Below are 12,063 nucleotides of genomic sequence, written 5' to 3'. Positions count from 1 at the left end.
ATTGCTATGGTGGCCCAGTTTAACTCGGCTTCTTATGGACAGGGGGGCGGGATCTGTGTTTATTGCCCCCCCCCCCCCCCCCCCCCTCGTGAACTGACTTCCTGGAATAAATCGGTGGGAAGAGACTAGATTGCCCTAATGGTGATAAATCAGTTTCGATTTAAAGACCGCAACTAAGATCGGCGAATCGGCCTCCAGATGGCAGCAAGCAATCTTCAGGATAAATCCAGATCAGTAGACAGGTGCCTAGCTCGAAAGTAGGTCAGACTAAGATATAGAAATCTTGGAAATTGCGACAGAGATCGGCGAGAAACAAAGAAGGTAGTATATGCATGAACAACCCTGGAGGCATCCTTATTCCCTAACCACAGCCCCGCACGGGATCAGAAGACGGTGAGAAATGAGAATCCTCAGCAACTGAGGTCCTCCCTTGGTTTTTGCACCAAGGGTCATGGCTTCCCACCCCCTCAGGCTAAGCCTGCATACATCGGTATGTGCTCTGCAGCGAATCACGGCCTATCTACATACCTAGGCTTTCTGCATACAACGTAGATTAAAAAAAGCTGTTGGGGAAGGGGGGGAAGCGCCATCTCAGAAAGGCGGAGATGTAACCGAGATACCAATGTTATGAATAATACCTACTCCTCAGGGTAAAATAGTATATTTCCTCTGCTTCAAATCAACTCTATCCTTCTCAGGGTTTGCTCTCGCCTCAACGCTAAAGTCGATCATTTGGTAATAGTCTCTCCCTCTCTCTCTTAAAGAAAAATAAATACTAATGATTTTTTTTTAGAAAAAAAAAAGACCAGCCGCAGCCTAAAAACCCCCCACCATTTCACGTAAAGAGGGGGCAGAGGTGAGATCATCTATTCATGTCGCTGTTATCTACTTACATACATACGGATTTTACACGTATAAAGTGACATACATCAAACTCCACAGCCGCCAGCTGTTCCTTGGTTCCAGGTCAGATAGGATTTAGGACCAACTGCCGGGAAATCCATGGTAGGTCAACGCATGGTAAGTGACGGGAAGCGCCCTTGGTTGACCGTAACACTCGGAGCCCATCGGGTGTATATGGTCTATAGTTATAATCAAAATAAACTTCTAGGTATACACCTGTGTTTTGTAGATTTTTTTTCTCTCCCCTTTGTTTATCCTCCAGATGTAATTGGGGTATAACACTCATGGCGAATGAAGGAACGCAGAATGGATGTATGACTTATTTTCAAACGCCCTTACCGTATAGTGGAATACAGCCCGTATTTGGGTACCACATCGTGACATTTTCTGACAAATCCTGGGTATAATTTACCCTCCCGGCATCCCTCGCTTTCCGGGCGGCGGCATTCCAGCCGAATTTGTGTGGCACAAAGAGAATTGCATGGCCGGGCCTCATTGTATTGCGTTGAGAAAGATTCCCCAGACAATAAAATGGAGGGTTATTATTTACCTTACAGTGTAGTATCTAGGTGGCAACATCAACAGCCGTAAATAATTAGACAAAAATAGACAAATGATGCCATAATTTCTTTTCGTCAGAAATATCTTCCATTCTAAAATAGCTTAGCGGTCCAAAACCACTAGAGGACGCGAGGTAGCATTTGGCCGAGCACCTTTAAAGCTTACGTAGTAGAGCCAAGCTATCCACGGAGTTCCTACGGTGAGGAGGTCTCAAATACCGATATATACCGATGGAACGCTGTTACCAGACTCTCCGAAGTCCGAAGACAATTATTAGTGGGGTCTAACATGGGATCTAAACGGCTTACTCCGTTGCAAGCGCGGACTATCAATCAACTTGCCCGACCACAGTCCCCAAACTCTGGCTGGGATTTTCTCGGTCTCGGGAAAAAAAGGGAGGGGCGGGATACATATACATACATGTCGCGGTTGATCAGCAAGACATTCGACGCCGTACGTGACAGGCTTTCTCCGGATGGCCTTGATCACATTTTCTGACGGAGGCGCTGAGGACCCTGTTCTCTGATGGGGTAAAATGTGGGGGGAAATACCCAAATCGTTGTGCCTTATGATGGAAAAACGGGAGAACAGGGATGGTCGTTTTCTATACATCTACTCCGGCCGCAAGTCGCGTTGCGGTATTATCCGGGTAATAATGAAAACTACTAGTTATTCGGGTGGGGAAAGGTGCTACGGAGACGCCAGAGACCTTTTTTTGTTTTAACAAACACCGCCAATAGAACTCTTTTGGCGACCCCATTGCCAGAGCTCACCAAGATCCTGCGTTGTGTTGGGTTGATCCGCAAATCTAACTTTTTTCAAGATCCCGTCTCTTGGATCAACCCCTTGATTCGGTTGGCTGGCGGCGTGTTTGTTAGATCTCGGGTTTAGACTAAAAAACTAAGGCAAAGGATAAATATAGGTGGTTATAGCGACTATACGGTGTAGAAGCCCGCCAACATCATGCTTTCCTCATTTTTCATCCGTCACGATGCCCAATCCGCGCGGATACGCGATTGATTGGTTTGAATTAGAATGAGAACGGTGGTCATCATTTTTATTTTTCTTTTACCCGCCGGTAAGCAAATCCCTCTCCCCCTCTTCACTCCCTCCATTTTCTTGAAAATGTATGACCCCTCCTCCCCTTGCAAGGTGGATGTTTTCGATCGTCAAAGTTTCCTGCGCGTGATGTATGTGGGATGGTGGTATGAATAAGCACTCAATGCAAGGGATAGCCCTGTCGATGAATGGTCAGTCCTTGAAGGTGATACAGTGGGTAGCACAAGAACCACATTCCTTGACGGTGACAACGTAGGTACTACCCCTAGGAGTACCCTGCCCCTTTCGGAGAGGGTCACGGCGAAGCAACATGATTGGCAATTTTAAAATTCGCCTGACACGGTTCTTAACTCTATCGGTTGAAACCAACGGAGTCCTTACGTCGTTGTCGGTGGTAAGATAAGGTCGATGCGATCTGAGCTCTGGATGACCCTGACCCAGCCGCTGGATATATCATGGAATTCACAATCGAGCCAATGACAATGAAATGAGTCCCTACATCATGTCGGACGCTGGATTGTGCCCATGTATCAAGGACACGGGGTGGCTCATCATCGATCACCAGCCAAGGACATCGGTGTTACCGGGCTGAAGAGTACCGGCGATTGGAATGGAGCGTTGAACCCCGAGTCATCACGAGGACGATGTAGATCAACTCCAGAGCTCACAATCACAGTCATGGGGTTTTTTGGCTGTCGTAATCTCGCCCCTCTGGATCCTCCATTGCCAGAGTCCAAAGGTTCAGCCATCCCTAGTATATCCAACAGTGTCGAACGTTGGCCCATCAAGCTACATAGTATGCATGCCTAGGCCAATAATCACGAATGATTGACGCAGCGGGTGATAGCGACAGCAGGTCATCCCTCATTTTGGTCATGGGCATGGGAGGGCCTGACAGCGGGACCGCCCGCCCTGTGACTCCGAGGGGGCGGTTCGCCGGCGGATCATAATTCTACTGTAACTGCGCAGATCCCCAGAAAAGTGAGGCTGCAAATTTCGGGGAATTTCACTGGTACATGATAAGTCTCATCAGGGCGGTTATGGGGTTTTGCTTTGTTTGGTGAGCCGAGCACCTCCTGAAGAGTACGGACGGAGTAAGTGACTATGAAGTAGCAGTTACATCAGAAGGATTGAAGGGATGACTCGAACAGGAAGGAATATTCGTGCCCCGAGAACGTCCACCCGCTACCTGAGGCACTACTTTGTACTAGCCCGTTGAAAAGGATTAGTTTAGTTGCCTTGTCCATCTGGTCGGCGTCCCACGTTTTCAACCACTGTTTCCAGGATTTACTCGGCTAGGTAAACGGGATGCGCACTTCCCAGAGACGGGATTAGTTATCGGTTGCCTTCATATCACAGCCTTGTCTTCAATCATCGCTCCTACTATGGACCCGACAATACTCCGTACCTCCGACCCCATGCCAATAATTAATACGAGGATAATACGAAAACGTCAGAAAGGATGGGCTTTTCGAAGAGCCTTTAGAAGAGCCGAGGCCTTTTCTTTGTATCCAGTGTACACCTTCCCTCCCAGGCAAAGATAGGCATGTATCCGTCTATATTTGCTTGTTGATATTATGTCGGCGCTCGGTCAACGTTGTTGTTCAAATATATGATATCATACCATCGGCATCAACACCGATGCGCGTAATAACCACGTGGTCGGCGTGCCTAGACAGCAGGATGCTGAAGACATTCCTCTCAAGTGATACTCTAGGTGCTCAGCGATCTCCGCGTCTTCTTTTAAGTATCCACAGAGGGCTTTATCAGAATACGACATACACACTACTTGCATACCGTACGCGTTTCAGTCGGCAAAGCCTAATAAATCCCTTGCACAACTCCATGCACAGACCCCCATCACGTGAAGTCGACGAAATTCGAAGCCTTTCGATGCCATGAAAGGGAAAAGCTCAATGTATCTGCGAGAACAAGAGAACCATAAGGAATCATTCTGCTTATATACAACCTAACAATGCGTGTGCAGCACAATCGATTAGAGCATACCACCAGCAAGCCAGGAACGGATCTTATGATCTTGTAACCTGCATGTGTAGCGCAGCATCAGAGTAGCACTGCATTGTTTGTGCCACGGTCCAAGACGATAATTAGACTGAATGGGCTGGCTTGTGTACTAGACTTACATAATTTAAAGGATCATACGATCAAGGGAGCGAGCAAGCACTAAGATAGGATGCTAAGAGAACTGAAACAGGAGGTGCAGGGATATTAAAACAACCATATCATTCTGCGTACTACGACCCCCATACATATATAGTTGATGTAACCTCATTTGCAGTTCAAATGACCCGAGTCTCCTGTCCGCGGAGAGCGAATTTCTCTGCAGACGCAAACAACTTGGGTTGGCTGTGGCTGTGAGGGTTCCTTTCTGCATAGAATCTAACCCGAAACGGGGAGGGAGCAACGGACATTATGTGTTATACTTAAGACATCGGATCTATCTGTTCAATTCTCCGAATTATTGTGTCTGGATTGAACCCAGACTTAGATGGAGGTCTTTCTGTGTGGTGATGGCCAGAAATGGGGTGTGTAACTTCTCCTACGGCCGCTCTTTTCTATCTATTCTAACTGAGTTTTTTATCATTCCGCAAGGGCCCGAGATCATCGGCGTAGTGGAAGTCATGCGGCAAGAGGCCCGGACGGACAAAACATCCACATTGAATGATCATCGTCGGTATGCATGCGTAATGCGCACGGAGTAAAGTAAAAAGATTCTCGACCACCCGCTGACTCCGTAATGCGAAGATAGACTTCTAACTTCCATCCCATCCGCTCCCATGGGCCTGGTTGACGGGCTCGGGAGGCTTTCTCGGTATGCTTTCCCACAGCTCGTTGCGGGGAGAGAAAAGCTAAGGGAAGGGCCAATATCGGGCCTGTCGCGGCCGAACTGGCCACATGTTGACCATCGTTCGGCCAAAGTGTCTTTTTTCTCTCTCTTTTTTATTCATTTATTTTTAACTCCGTTTTAGGTACAGACGGAATACCCTGTCGATGTTCTATTTATTTTTGTCATCATTAATAACGCTAACTTACTCTTAACGACTTGCTTTATCGGTGCATGGCAGACGGAAGAAGAAAAAGCCCACTAAGGCATAATGCATGACATGATACCTTTTTCTTTTTTTTTGCCTTCTGTAATACTAAAATGTGACGGCAAGTCCGAGCCCTGTCTCTGTCTGTTTTGCTCTCTTTCTCGTCGCGATTTTCTCGGACGCCACTGGATCTATCACATTTCCATTGATCTGGAACCTCAATTAATCTCCTTTTCTTTTTCCTTGTCTTTCCCCTCTCTCGACCCTGTAACGACCTACTCCGCTGTTTCCTCCCCTTTTTTTCACCTCAATTACATTACAGAGTACTGTCTCCTAGAACTAGCCCTGATCCGGCACCGAACATGTCCGCGATGGCGCTAAATCGGAGAGCCATGTTCCTGGAGGAGGTTAGGTTGGATCAGTTCTCGCATACGAAGCTGATGATTCTCATGTCATATGCAATGTGGTCGTTGGGGGGGGGGACGGTCCTCTCCACAATGGTCTTGGTTTTTTTTTCTTAGTATAGATTTGTCGACACTCTGGCTTCTTTATGTATGCGCGTACGGAGTAGTTGGTACTATGGCGCGCAGGTGGACCATTCCCCATCTTGATCTATATACTCATCTCTGTATATTATCATCTGTCTATAAAGAACGCGATAGGTATAGTGGGAGAAATCGACCTCGACACATGTCATGTCCATGTAACTACACGTCCGGACTGTGAGGACGTTTGTCTACCTATGGGTGTCGACGGCGGCGATTCCAGGTACATAGGTCCTGCGTACGTGCATACATAGGCGCGATTTCAATTTCTGGTACCGAGACATGCACAGAGCCCGATGGGGAAAGGTTCTTGCGCAAAAAAAGATGCTCCTTGGTGTTGAAGGGGTTCTGAGGTGGTATTCTTCCAAATGCCCAGATAATTTGGCAATCGGGGGTACCTGGCTAGAGTGACATAGGGGCAGTGACAAATCACGGGCTTTGAGGACACGAGAAGGGATCCCGATCAGCGGGCAATGGAAGAATGCCTCCGTCGCGAAATACTTGGGTCTGTGTGTACAGTATCTTACCCGGGTATACTACCTTGCGTAGGGACATATCTACCGAGGACGTTTGCTCGCCAAGTGGCCAAGTTGCGCACAGATAGGGCAACGTCGTCGGTCGGTGGTTGGGGAGTCGGTAGCGTAGTAGTTGTAGGCAGAGACGGGCAGAGAACGACAGGAAGCGGGGATAATACGAGCGTATTTTGATGGATGTATTATTTTAATGATGAAACACTTCATGGGGACCTGAGCGATGTGCAGTCAACATGCCTCTTTGAGCCATCTCTTCGGCCTGTGCCGGATTGATGGACTGGTCTGGAATACCCGCCTGAAGAAACACAGAGTTTGCAACCTGACGGATTCTGGGGAGGAAGTGAAGGAAGCGGAAGGGCTTGATGGTCACTTGGACTCCGTTGTCTGACATTATTGACCGGACCAGGACTCTGAATGATCAAGACGCAACCAACCAGGCTGCCGTCCAGCATTTACTGTCTTGGGCATCGCCGGCTGCAAAAGTACACTCCCAGGCTTTTGGCATCCGCCCGCTTCCCCTGATCAGCAATCCCGACGAACGGCCGAGCCTTTCGGGCGGGAATCTCCATAAATATTCTTCATATGTGAGAGATGATTATGGAGTCCGGAGTAGGAATGGTTGCATACTATGAAGTAACCCGCTGGTTACAGGTAACTACTAACTACCTACCGTCAAGTGTTAACTACGATCGGTGTTGTCCACGCAGGGGAAGACGTAGCCAGTGACCACCACCAGCCATTATCTCCCGTGTCAGCCATCACCATCAAATGGCGTTCACCATCCCTTGTCATATACGGGGTTTATACACCTACCTACGTAGGAGGAACCGAAGTGGAGCCCCGTCGAAGCAAGGCAGCCGTGTCGAATGATGATTATTATTCCCGCCTTGTTTTTCGGCCTCGCCTGCTTTTCTCCGCCCCCCGACCTTCTCCCTCACTATCAGCTAGTGATCGTTAATGGCAGCACTGCCTCCCGGCCGGGGACCCTCCTTACTTGAAATTTTCGGGTCCGTTGTGTAGGGCAGGGGGGGAGGGGAGGGGATCTCTGGAAGCAGTATGTGTCGATGTCCATCGCCACGCACAGACTCCCATCTGCTGGGATGTGTGTGTGTGGGATGATGATCCGTGATCAGAACCTTCGGGAGCCTCACTGCACGGAGCATCCTGACTGGTTGATCCCGCCGTGCTTTTGCTCCAATCTGCGCGCCGGATTTCCTTTTCCACTCGCGTACCCCGGAGTGCTGCCCATCCATTTGCTCGCCGCCGGCGTAGATGCCACCATCCCTGCCGTTCCTCGATCCCGCCTTTGGAGAAAACCGGAGCAGATCGATAAGATGAAAGTGAGGCGAGCCCGGCGAACAGTGACAATAATCGATACGTACCTACCTGCCTACTTACGAAGTAGGTGTCGACGGTGTCTGCGATGTCCGTCGTCGTCGCTAATACCAAATAGGGAATTGCTCTACAATCCTGGACAGACAATACAAAGGGAAAGACCAAAAACAAAGCACATTGACTAGGGAAGTACGCACCGACTAGCTGTCTCTATTTATAAACCGCATTATACGGTGCGAGGCATTATCTAACCGAGGATTCCCGTACAGTATGAGGGATTACCTCCCTAGGATGTATTAGATATCGTCAGCTAGTGACATTGACACATCTCCACCAAGACACCGAGGCAGAAGAGAGAGAGAGGCACCACTGATTCGGAAACTCCGAGACAGCCCAACTGCAAACGCGACCCATGCCGTCGTGTACGCACGTCCGTATGTGCCAGGCATAACACGCACATAGACATACACATATGTACTCCACGCAGAAGCAGGGAAGGGGCACAATAAAAGGTAATAAAAAAAGAGAGAAACGGGCGTTCCCCTCGGCTTTGGCGGCTAGGTACCTGCACCACCAGGCAGATACCTCTAGCAAGTCAGTCGGTGGAAGTATTCGGCTCCCTAGATTGGAGGTCGTACCAGTCTTTTGTGCATACCGTAGGAATGTATCGACCTGTTCTGGAGAAGGCTGGGGGATGGAGCTGGAGCTTGGACCCTCGGCGCGCATGACTCTAGTCGCTACCTTACTGGGCTAACCACCCCGTGGACAACCTCAATAGGCAAACTAGTCGGTGCGATGACTAGATGGTGGGTAGTATGTAGTATAGACAGACAGGCGACCCGCAGAGGGCAAACGGGACGGACAGGGGGTCGAGTGACAGGGAGGGCAGGCTTCCAGACCTACCCAAGGAGTACCTGTACGACTTCCTAGCCAGGCACCGGACAGCAGCCATACACACATACAGGAGACATCTTCCGAACGGTCAGACACCGTGGGCGAGAAGCGGCCCAGATCTTCAAACTCAGATGTCAAGATCGAGGACACATCGCCTTCCTAATCGACTCGTCGAGTTTGCGCTGTGATGTGAGAAGGAAGAAAGGGAGGGATTTGTGTGGAGCACACATATGTCTACTGGGTTAAAGGAAAATCAAAACAACGTGGTTTGAGCGATGTGCCAATCATGGCGTCGCGATCTGGGAATCAGTCGAGACAAGAAAGGGGTGGTTTAAAGGGATGGATGGAATGGATACATGGCGCTTAAGAGGGCGGTTAGCCAGCTGTCATCCGAGTATGTGCGGGAAAAGGGGCTTGAAATACTCGCTAGGCTGGATGGATAGGAAAAAGGCTGTATGCTCATTGATCGTTAGTCTGTATTGTAGAGATGGCTTTAAGCCGAGGTTTGGATATGGACCGCTTAATGGTTGATGGAAGGAGAAATGTTGGTATTCTAAAAGACTTCAAACGAGCAAGCTAGGACTTTACGCGGTATCGTTTCAAGTACGCAAATGCTCTATAAGTTCCATAAAGACCAACTCTGCTGCATGGTTGTATTTCTGCTATATACTCCAACTGACCCGACGTCTGCGCTCGTGGACGAGTGAAATCAGCAAGAGGGGAAAACAGGTTGAATATGAATAACATAATTGGGGATATCAGTCTATAGATCAAATCGATCGGCTGAAAGCGACAAACCAATGCTATATAAGATGAAGAAACAAATAAATTCAAGGCCGACGGAGCATGTAATGGAATATAGTCCATATTCCCTTGAATACCTCCAGGCGATCCTGAGCATCAAACAAATCATACCACTTGGTCCGCCGCATCTTGAGAACATGCCACGGATGGTCCGCTGTATCAGAGTCTGGGGGGAAATCGCTGTCGCCTGTTGTCAATACCTCGATGTATCGATGATGGACGCGCAGATGAAGAATGGCAATGTGGTGGTTTATCGAGGACAGCATATAGATCTGGTTGATATCGCTTTGGTTAGTCGATTCATGGTGCAGATGCCCTCTCCCATGGTAACTTACGTCGTCGAAAGCGCTGTCCTGGCTCTTTCCAATTTGAATATACCTCATCCGTCGGTCCCAAAGACTGGGCCCTGGCTGAACGAGTCTCCATCTTTCCGCGTTGCTCAGTCGACGTGAGCCGTTGGGTCTTCGAGGGGCAAAGAATGGATGCTCGTATTTGGATCGCTTGCGAACATTGCCGGCATCAAGCGTTGGCCTGTCATCGCCATGGCTAAAGTTGCCACTGTCGCCCACAACGTCGTTGAAGGCGCCACCCCACCGAGGCGTCATCGTCCACCATTTCCCTTCGCCAGGTTTGACTTCGGTCGCTCCCTGGCGCAGCCGCTCTTGGGCAGCCAGCAGCATGCTTCCTAATTCTCGAAAGAGATCGCACACCTCACCGAAGCCTGAGCCCGTGGCTTCCTGCGGTGCTCGAAAGGAAGTTTCGGGTCGGCACTGGGCTGCAAATAGAGGCCCTTCCATGACGCCGCTTCGGGCCAATTGTCGATCCTTGGGGGATCGAGCGACCTCAAAGGTCTGCCGAATGGGGAAAAGAAGTGTACCGAGCGTGAGTCGGGGAGGCATGATTGGAAGGGCTACCTGGCACCCGAAGGGCCAAGCAGCCATCTCGGTCAACGCTCGAATCGTCTCCTCGCGGATATCTTCTGGCATCTCATGTCCCGCCGCTATGCGTCGACCTTGATACATCGTCACGAATTCTGCTTGTCCGTCTTTCTGATCATTGTTTGTGGGCGGTTCATCGAGGTTCATTTCCGTTCCCGTCTGGCTCTCGTTCTGAGGTGGTTGTACCTCGCCATCGGTCGCCTGTGGCGTGCCTTGAGGCGTCGCGGGACGTTCGTAGTAGCGATCTAAGCTCGAATCCCAGTATTGTGACATACGTTCCAACCCCATCCAGAACTTTCTCGCCTGCGTCACCCGGACCTTTTGGCGGCCTTCCCGCGGAGGTAGTCTGCCGACCTCTCGGAAGGCATCGTCATTGTCAAGAAGCAGCTCGTCCTTCAGCACCTCGAATCTGTCCTTTGGTGGGTACGGATTACCATTTTCCAGCAAGATAGGGGATCCATCTTCTGCCAAGGGCGACGGATTTAGGGACTCGTCCTCCCACGGCAGCGGGGGGCAGGAGTTGGGGACATCCTGTCGAACGATGGCTGAGGCAGGAATGTCATGCTCTACTCTCAGGTTGAAAGCTTTGAACTTTTCGGCCGAAATATCCTGCGGCCTTTTGATAGAACCTAGGATGCTGCCTATCTCCCTCAGGGAGGACTCGGGCTCGTTCCCCGTCGTATCCGAGGTATGGGCAGGGAAGTCCAAGCTCGTTGGGGCCGACGGGGGCCGGCGTTCTTTCTCAGGCTCACAGCCCACGGGCGCGAGGCCTGCATAGACAGTTAGTGGGTGAATACATAGGACATTTTCTTTATGGACTTGGTCTAGAACGAGGAAAGTAATGCGCGAGGTGAAAAATTGGTCATTTACTGCCGATCAATAGGCAGGTGAAACTTCACAATGCTTAGGTCGAGGGGCTGTACAACGTGCCATGGCCGGGGAGAGCTGTAAGCTCATCACCGAGTATGCGGCGACCGTTTCAGGAGGGGCAGTCCGTGCTAGCATAAGCTTATGGTGACTATGTGTTGGAAGAAGCAAATTGCACGCAGAAGGTCGAAAAGGCATGGTCGGGGGGGGGGACAACGCTGCGAAGGAAAAGGAAAGGGAGGAAGCCTTACCCAGTCCACCAGCCCATCCGAACATGATACGATGGTCTTATGAGAGGAAGGCTAAGATCGATCTCTACTTAGGCCGAAAATGGGAAAAACTTGAGTATATAGATCACAAAAACAACCAGGCTGTTAGTTCGGGCAGAGTTCAGAAACGAAAGCGACGGAGCAATCACATGGGCTGTGCAGCTGTCAATAAGTCAAGCCGTAGCAGGTCAGTAATGAAGGAAGATGATCGCAGTGAGGGCTCCAGACGGTCAGGCGGCGGTGGGGGTTTCGGCGACGACCAGGGTTCGCTCCGGAGACTCAAAATTGAGTAAGATTTGAGA

At 49.9% G+C, this 12,063-nt stretch overlaps 1 protein-coding gene across 1 annotated transcript; it reads right to left on the bottom strand.

Annotated features, from left to right (window-relative positions):
- Positions 1-9,713: 9,713 nt before the first annotated feature.
- Positions 9,714-11,768, bottom strand: P170DRAFT_448745 (uncharacterized protein; the record flags this gene model as incomplete). Its single annotated transcript, XM_024850990.1, has 3 exons — positions 9,714-9,959; positions 10,023-11,395; positions 11,744-11,768. 3 exons carry the CDS (start codon positions 11,766-11,768, stop codon positions 9,714-9,716), a joined length of 1,644 nt encoding a protein of 547 aa, XP_024702368.1.
- Between the last annotated feature and the right edge of the window lie 295 nt (positions 11,769-12,063).

This window comes from Aspergillus steynii (genome assembly GCF_002849105.1).
Source record: "Aspergillus steynii IBT 23096 chromosome Unknown P170scaffold_6, whole genome shotgun sequence".
Classification (NCBI taxonomy): domain Eukaryota; kingdom Fungi; phylum Ascomycota; class Eurotiomycetes; order Eurotiales; family Aspergillaceae; genus Aspergillus; species Aspergillus steynii.
Note: the sequence above shows the minus strand (reverse complement) of the source record. Positions and strands in the feature narration are given on the sequence as shown.